The sequence below is a fragment of the Bison bison genome, unplaced genomic scaffold (assembly GCF_000754665.1).
Source record: "Bison bison bison isolate TAMUID 2011002044 unplaced genomic scaffold, Bison_UMD1.0 scf7180017864353, whole genome shotgun sequence".
NCBI lineage: Eukaryota > Metazoa > Chordata > Mammalia > Artiodactyla > Bovidae > Bison > Bison bison.
In genome coordinates this window covers 6,438,571-6,447,981 of record NW_011494925.1, presented here as the reverse complement: position 1 = coordinate 6,447,981, position 9,411 = coordinate 6,438,571, and the positions used below count along the sequence as shown (strand labels likewise).

At 50.4% G+C, this 9,411-nt stretch overlaps 1 protein-coding gene across 1 annotated transcript in view; it reads right to left on the bottom strand.

Annotated features, from left to right (window-relative positions):
* The window catches only part of ATP9B (ATPase, class II, type 9B), a 151,572-nt gene that overhangs the window by 23,146 nt on the left and 119,015 nt on the right, over positions 1-9,411 (bottom strand). The window contains exons 14-15 of the mRNA XM_010855064.1: positions 3,822-3,934; positions 10-126 (exon numbers count right to left, since the gene is read on the bottom strand). Coding sequence (XP_010853366.1) covers positions 10-126; positions 3,822-3,934 — 230 coding nt within the window. The remainder of the gene's footprint in view (positions 1-9; positions 127-3,821; positions 3,935-9,411) is intronic.

Genomic DNA, 9,411 nt, shown 5'->3' with positions numbered 1-9,411 from the left:
CAGGGCGACAGCCTTCACGGCCTCATGGACCCGGCTGCTCACGCTCCTCCTCACCTTGGGCGCTGACGACGGGGCTTTCCTCGGAGGAGTTGAAGTAGCGCTGCTTCCGCCAGCCTGACACTGCGTCTGTAAACACGGACGCCGCAGGGTTAGAGGCAAGCAGGCGCACGCTGGAGTTACCCACACGCACGCCTGTCACGGACGGCCAGGCTGGGCTGCAGAGTGGCGGCAGTGACGGTCGCCTACACGTGACCCACGGGGCAACGACTCACCTGGGGATCCAGGGGCCACAAGGTCCTTGGACATTTCCCGGTTGTCCAGTAACTGAAATATTTGCTACAGTACTCAAAATCTGACCATCTCCTTTTAGTAGATTCACTGCAGCCTGGCATGCATGTGCCCAGTCCTGAACAATTCCTGTTTATCCACCACTTCTAAGAGCAAAGTTAAGAACAGAAGACTCCCAAGTGCTTTCCTTTCTCCTTAAAAACTGTGTGCATAAAATGGTCTGAAGGTAAGAGCAGGAAAAAGCGTTTGGGATGGTTCCCTTAGTACTATGGACTCACTGGCTTTGCATCAGTCTCAGAAGTGTCTGGTTTGCAGACAAGGAGCGCTGCATATAGTAATTGCCTCCTGATGGCCCTGGACACACCCACCCCAACCCATTCACCTCCTCCTGGGTGGGGCTGTGGGAGGACCCCGACCCCAAGGCCCGTCACATGCTTCTCCACGGAACCCAAGGGTAACTCCTGACGCCTCTGGAAAGCCTCTCTGCTTCTGGGTGGCTGTGCAGAGCAGCTGAGCCATGCCCATCTGCCCGTCAATCACAGAGCCAGCTAATGAGGCGGCCTCCTACTCAGCTGGTGCCCTTCCTGCCTGCGCCCCCCTACCCACACCTGCATCCTGACTGCACACCCACACAGCTGCCAAGCGGCCCTGCTCCCGCTGACCCAGGCTGAGCACCTCACTCCACTCAAGTCCACTCAGGATCCCAGGGTGGAAGCGCGATCAGGCTGCACCAGACTCGTGTTCCGTTACAGTGGACTTAGATTATTGTCATCTCATTAACACTAACAAGCAGAAGGGAACGAAGAAATCCATTCACATAAAAAGCTGGATAACCAGCCAACGAACATAGCTTTCATTAAAAAAGGTTTGTAAGATTCTTCTTAGATGGGATTTTGCTGTGTCTATATGACATCTTTTCTGCTTTTAATTTTTTCTAGTAAAATAACTTATCTGGAGCTACTGAAATCATATTAATGGATAATACAGGTTGTTTTTTTTTTTTTTTTAAAGATGTTACCTGGCACTATTTAATCTAGACACAGATCACAAGGGAGATAGTAGTCCTCCATTAAAATTTTTTCATCTATTATAAATATTCTAGGTTCCAAAATACTCTGTATTAAAATGAACGACACCCAAATTAATAAAGTGCTTGACTTTACGTGTTCATGCACAGATGAGTGCTTCTGGGGGTGTCTGATCATACATATCACACACACACACTTAGGTAAGGCCGTTTTCATTTGATAGCATCTCAAAAGTAAAGTACATGCCAGACGGGTGCACTTCACAGAAAAAAGAGATGGTTTTCACAAAACTGAATATAAGGCTGACAACATACTTCATGTTCGGAAAAAGCAAGAGAGTTCCAGAAAAATATCTATTTCTGCTTTATTGACTATGCCAAAGCCTTTGACTGTGTGGATCACAATAAACTGTGGAAAATTCTGAAAGAGATGGGAATACCAGACCACCTGACCTGCCTCTTGAGAAACCTATATGCAGGTCAGGAAGCAACAGTTAGAACTGACATGGAACAACAGACCGGTTCCAAATAGGAAAAGGAGTACGTCAAGGCTGTATATTGTCACCCTGCTTATTTAACTTCTATGCAGAGTACGTCATGAGAAACGCTGGGCTGGAAGAAGCACAAGCTGGAATCAAGATTGCCGGGAGAAATATCAATAACCTCAGATATGCAGATGACACCACCCTTATGGCAGAAAGTGAAGAGGAACTAAAAAGCCTCTTGATGAAAGTGAAAGAAGAAAAGTGAAAAAGTTGGCTTAAAACTCAACATTCAGAAAACGAAGATCTGGTCCCATCACTTCCTGGGAAATAGTTGGGGAAACAGTGGAAACAGTGTCAGACTTTATTTTTGGGAGCTCCAAAATCACTGCAGATGGTGACTGCAGCCATGAAATTAAAAGACACTTACTCCTTGGAAGGAAAGTTATGACCAACCTAGATAGCATATTGAAAAGCAGAGACATTACCTTGCCAACAAAGGTCCATCTAGTCAAGGCTATGGTTTTTCCAGTGGTCATATATGGATGTCAGGAGTTGGACTGTGAAGAAAGCTGAGTGCTGAACAATTGATGGTTTTGAGCTGTGGTGTTGGAGGAGACTCTTGAGAGTCCCTTGGACTGCAAGGAGATCCAACCAGTCCATTCTAAAGGAGATAGTCCTGGGTGTTCATTGGAAGGACTGATGCTGAGGCTGAAACTCCAGTACTTTGGCCACCTCATGCGAAGAGTTGACTCATTAGAAAAGACCCTGATGCTGGGAGGGATTGGGGGCAGAAGGAGAAGGAGATGACAGAGGATGAGATGGCTGGATGGCATCACCGACTCGATGGACATGAGTTTGAATGAACTCCGGAGTTGGTGATGGACAGGGAGGCCTGGTGTGCTGTAATTCATGGGGTTGCAGAGTCAGACACGACTGAGTGGCTGAACTGAACTGACTGAAGGAATAACTGCAGAGGGCAAGGAGAGTTCAGTCCAGTCTGTGAAAAAGCAAGTGGGGACACAGTGGCCTCCGCAGGTGTGAGCAGCAGCGTGGCTGCAGAGCCTGGCAGCAGTAAGACCCGCAAGCACAGCCACCATGCGCAGGATGTGAGCTGGGAGGTGGAGAGCCTGAGGGCAGGGAGACCCGCGAGCACGGCCACCACGCGCAGCTCGTGAGCCAGGAGGTAGAGAGCCTGGGGGCGAGCAAGGCCACCGTGTGTGGGACATGAGCCGGGAGGCGGCTGTGTCGGCCCTGCTCTGTGGCCCCCACCTGTGATGGGGACCCATGGCCCTGACACCCCTAAGGCCAGGAGCCTGAAAAACGGGAGGACTGTGGCCCTGATGCCCTGTGGAGAGCAAATGCTGTACCCACTGTGCTGTGCCCTCCCACAGAAAAAACCGTTCCTCCTCCTATGACCTCAGAGGGTCTGTAAATCTGCTCTGAAAACGATTAAGAAACCTATCCTTGTCCATTAGAGATCCAGACTGCATATTTACAGAAGAACTAACGTGGTACTCTCTCCAAAGCAATGTGCTAAAGGACAGTGGTTAAGATGAAACAGGTTAGCTGTGCACTGATGATCGTTGACAGTAAAAGGCAGAAACATCAGGTTGCCTACTTCTGTTTACTGAGAGGGTTAAGATATACCTTTAAAAATACGAAGAGGGCTTACTGATTACGAAGAAAAACAGAAGGATTATTAAGAAACATATTTATTGCCACATTCCACTTAATATTCTTAAAAATACTGTGTTTACCGAGTAATTTTACAAATAGTTCACTAAGGAAATTTAATACAAATAAGTGATTTAAGGTGGTTAAGGTTATGCTTATACAACAGAGAAACTGTTAACATTAGTTCCAAGACTGTTTCCTGGTTTATAAGTGAGTGATGCGCACAGCCACGCCGAGGCGTCGCCGGGGAAGGAGCCGCGTTGCAGCTCAGCCTGTGCCAGGCCCCGTGGCCACAGCAGCACTGGGCACACTGGCAGGGAGATGCCTGCCAGGCTGGGCCCGCTCACCTGTGTGTAGGCGTTCACGAGGTGGTTCTGGATCTCATCCATCGTGTCCGTCCCGTAAGACACGGTGCCCAGGTGCAGCCGCTTAAACACCATCTCGTTTTGGGTGAGGGTTCCTAGGACAGAAGCAGCAGAACACCATCAACACAGGGAGCTTGCTGGCGGGTCACGGCTGCGCCCCAACACGTCACACCCAGGGCTGGCTGTGCCCTGCACCCCAAGCACGCGCTCTGCCACACAAAGCATCCCTGAGTGTCGTCCACACCATCCTCATTTACTTCCATTTCACTATGAGGACTGGAGCACTCTTCCTGCGGCGTCAGGCTCCCTTTCAGCAATTTCCAATAATGGGTTGGGGGCGGGGGGTCTGGTTCTGCAGAAAAGTCTGGGCTGTGTCTCCCGGTTCAGATCTGCTGTTGGTCCAAGGCAGATTTGCCCCTTCAGAGAGAGACGGGTGGGAAACTGGAAAAGTGACCCTCAGTCGAGATTAGCACGTCTATCCCCTTCACATGAATCTGTCGTGAACCACGGAGTATTTTCCACTGAACAGAAACAACGCACTCGAGCCTGGACACCACGTGAGTCGCACAGAGAGGAGGAGAGGAGGCAGAGGCGCTTTCCTGGCTGCTCTCCAGCTCGTGGGCCACCCTGTGTGCCCTCCTCACCCACCCTGGGACCAACCACCAACCCGGGAAAGCCATTTTCAGGAGGGTCCATGGTTTGAGCCTCCAATCAAAAAGATACACAACAGGCGCAGTGAAGTACCAGCATGACAGAGGGGAGGCAGGGGGGAGGCCGCGTATTTCAGAACCTTGGTGAGCTCTCATTAAAAGGGGCCCAGGAGGTCCCAACGGTACTCATCTTATGACCCTGACAGGAGACTTCAACTACTGCACGTGGATCACTTACTGTGAAAACACACACACAGCACATGACATCAATATGAAGAAACACACACAAGCACGGGACCTCAATATGAAAATGCACACACAGCACGTGACATCAGAATGAAAACACACACACAAGCCAAGTGACCTCAACATGAAAACACACACATAAGCATGGGACCTCAATATGAAGACACACACACAAGCACGGGACCTCAATATGAAAATGCACACACAGCACGTGACATTAATATGAAAACGCACACACAGCACATGATCTCACTCACACAAGCAAGGGACCTTGATATGAAAACACACACACAAGCACAGGACTTCAATATGAAAATGCGCACACAAGCACATGACCTCAATGTGAAAACACACAAGCACAGGACTTCAACATGAAAATGTGCAACAGCACGTGACATCAATGTGAAAACATGCACACAAGCACAGGACCTTAACGTGAAAACATGCGCACAAGCACGGGACTTTAATAAGAAAACACACACAGCACGTGACATCAATGTGAAAACACGCACATAAGCACAGGACCTTAACGTGAAAACATGCGCACAAGCTCGGGACTTTAATAAGAAAACACACACACAGCACGTGACATCAATGTGAAAACACGCACATAAGCACAGGACCTTAACGTGAAAACATGCGCACAAGCTCGGGACTTTAATAAGAAAACACACACACAGCACGTGACATCAATGTGAAAACACGCACATAAGCACAGGACCTTAACGTGAAAACATGCGCACAAGCTCGGGACTTTAATAAGAAAACACACACACAGCACGTGACATCAATGTGAAAACACGCACATAAGCACAGGACCTTAACGTGAAAACATGCGCACAAGCTCGGGACTTTAATAAGAAAACACACACACAGCACGTGACATCAATGTGAAAACACGCACACAACCACAGGACCTTAACGTGAAAACATGCGCACAAGCTCGGGACTTTAATAAGAAAACACACACACAGCACGCGACATCAATGTGAAAACACGCACACAAGCACAGGACCTTAACGTGAAAACATGCGCACAAGCACGGGACCTTAATATGAAAATACACACACAGTACGTGACATCAACGTGAAGACATACACACAAGCATGGGACCTCAATGTGAACACACACACACAAGCACGGGACCTCAACGTGAAAATGCACACACAGCACGTGACATCAACATGAAGACACACACACACAGCATGTGACCTCAATGTGAACACACACACACAAGCATGGGACCTCAATGTGAAACCAAACACACACAAGCATGTGACCTCAATGTGAAAAACACACACAAGCAGAGGACCTTAACATGAAAACACGCACATAAGCACAGGAGCTTAACGTGAAAAGACGCCCACAAGCACGGGACCTCAATGTGAAAACACACACACAAGCACAGGACCTTAACGTGAAAACACGCACATAAGCACAGGACCTTAACGTGAAAACACACACACAAGCACAGGACCTTAGCGTGAAAAGACGCACACAAGCACGGGACCTTTGCTTTTCCTGCTCCACAGAAGGAAAGCCACACGGGGTGAGGGGTGGGGGGCGGGTAAACGCCTGGCGAGCCCGTCCCCGGACTGCAGGCCAGCTTGGCATCTGGGGATCCCTGCACTTGTGTCGAAGCTCAGAGGAGGGGCGCCCTCGGGCACTGATGCAGTTGTAAGTGTGAACATGAAGGAGAACCATGTGATCACAGCACACGTCGGACCCTCCTCGTGGGTTCTCGCCCCCTGCCTCTGCCCCCGACGGGAGGTTTACTTAGAGACTGTTTTGACAAACACTCTCAAAAGAACGTACGTCATGTACATTCTACACACGCACATATACGCTGTGACCAGGCCTGCTCGAGTGGTGCTGAGGGGGCCACTCTGATTACGGGCGTGGCCTTCTCGTGGCAGTGGCCTCTGCTGCTGCAGAGCACCAGCTCTAGGGCTCACAGGCTCCCGCAGTCACAGCTCACAGGCTTGGCTGCCTGGAGGCACGAGGATCCTCCTGGACCAGGGATCAAACCAGCGTCCCCTGCACCGGCAGGCGAATTCTTAACCAGTGGGCCAGAGAAGTCCCCCATCCCTGCTTTAAATGGAAGTAACAATGGCATGGAGAAGTCAAAGCAACGCTTGCAGTCAGGCTGTTAGTGAAACAGTGAGCAAGACAAGAACATGGACCCTCTGATGGCACATCGCACGTCTGCCACCGCGTGGCGCTGCTGCAACCCAAGACTTGACTGACAACCAGGTTCCTGTGCCAGTATCTGTGGAGCCACTCAGAAACACGCCACCTCCTCCACGAGCGTGCCATGCTATGCATAAAAGAAAGAGCTCCTAAAGTAAACGCAGCCTGACAGGTGACTATGAGAGCAACAGGGAGTCCTCGGCCTCCGATGCAGGCCGGGTGCGGACTGGGTCATCTACCGGCTTCAGAGAGCGGCTGAGGGACAGGGCCACAAGGTGACAGGGACATGGTATAAGTGGCTGGATTAAAATAGTTACTCACGGACTCCCCTGGCTGCCCACTGCTTAGGAACCTGCCTGCCAAGGCGGAAGACACAGCTTGGATCCCTGGGGCAGGAAGGCTCCGCAGGCCATGGGGCAGCTAAACCCAAGAGCCCCAACTACTGAGTTCGTGTTCTAGTCTGGGAGCTGCAACTTCTGAAGCGCCTGTGCTCCAGAGCCCCGCTCTGCAACAAGAATCCACTGCAACGAGAAGCCCCCAAACAGCAACAAGGACTCGCGGCAGCCAAAAACAAAACAAAAAATAAACAGAACCAAAGCCAACCAACCAACCAGAAAACAGTGTTACATCTTATGGTGCAGGAATGGAAACAAAACTTCTAAAGTGGTAAGACTAATTTACAAACCATGCAAGCAGACATTCGACGTTATTTAATGGGGGTCACACATTCTACGTGCAACACACCAGGCCTTCCCGTGAGCCCGGCACCACTGGCACCAGCATGTGTGTGGAACCTCGCCTGACTAGCACCCCACTGTCCCTCTCCCTCACACCCGGTCACCCGCGTCAGCGAACAACCGCACCAGCGAGGCTGCTCAGGCTGCTTCACTGAGGCCCCACGCGGGCTCACCAGGCAGGAGACACCGCTGTGGTCCTCTGGGGTCAGGCCACCAGCACACACTCCGTGCACGTGTGCACACTGCTGGGCACACCTGTGCTCTGGTGCCCTTGGAAACCAGGGAGATGGTGCTTCCACGCGCCGCTGCCGCCGTCCTACAAAGCTCCCTGCGAGTTGAGTCTCAGCAAGGCAGCATGCTGGGCAACGGATGCTGTGATTACAGTGCATCCGAGAACCTGTTGTTTCAGAGGGTGTTTCAGGAATGGCTTTGTTCTACATGAAGACAAAAACTAACAAAGGAATTAATGTATTGCTTTAACAGGCTGCACCCAAGTCCAGTTTTAAAATTTATGAATCCTCGGCAGCATTGTTCTCAAACAATGGCATCTTGGGGGCGGCGGGGAGAGGGGATGTCCTCTCAGCAGGTTCGGGGCAAACGGCCTGTCCTCTGGTTTCAGCATCATTTGCGTGTTGATCACACCACGCCTAGTATTTCTGGTCAGTGTCAATACGCTCTGCGTCCTGGCAGCTAACAGATGTCTACCCTTGTCGAGTGAATTACTTTATGTTTCACGCACTGGTGGCCGCAGATGTGTCACTATGGCAACATCATTAATTTCAGATCTTACCGGAAACGTGCACTCCAATCAAACCTAATTATAGCACACGGCTTTCTTGTCCAGGAGGAGGAAACTGTAATGCAATTATTGGAATACTTCATTTTCTGTTCTGCTGCGGCAAATGAGAGATACCCTGATGGACGCTTCTTGTCAGAAAGCTTATTGATGAAGCACAAACCCAATTTACAACCGCACGAAGGCCTACCTCACAGCTCCACCAGCCCTGTGAGGCTCCTGACAGCAGCTCGCCCCCAACCCAGCCTCCGACAGGAGGGGCGCCCACACCCGGCTCATCCTGGGAGCCGTCCCGGGGCCTGAAAGGCAGAACAGACCCAGGAACTCAAGAACACCGCCGCAGAGCTACATCAGGAGCTGAAGGCTTTCGTTTAGAAGACGAGATGAAAAATATTTTCTCTATTTTATACAATTATTCTGTGTTTTTTTTTTTTTCCCCCTTAAATCTCAGGAACCAAGACCATTTATCCAAAACCTAAAGCAGCGCTGGTCTAGCCTTTTAAAAGTAGCAGAGTGAACTGTGGGAGAAATGAGGCTTTGTTCTTATGACTCTGGGCAAAAACCACTTATCCTTACCCTGACTGTAACTCCAACTCAATAAAGCAAAATGAAGGAGTTACAGAATGATAACCCCATTTTTGTTTAAAATGCAAAACAACAGTTAGTCTTTGGAGGACAAATAACATCACAAAACCTTGACTTAACGACATCACACCGGCAGACACAGAGACTGGAGCTGACCACGTGCTGTCAGGCATGAGCTTTGTCTGTACACTTCTGTGAAACAGTAGGTCAGTGCCTCCCAGGGCAATCACGTGCAATGGCCACATGAGGACTTCTGGTCCAGACAGCACCTGCTCCCCCAGGAAGAATGAGGTAAACTTGGCACTGGGGCTGGAGGCGACCGCAGAGGCCCTGAGAGGGGCAGGAGCTGCGGCTGGGGGGGGGGGGGC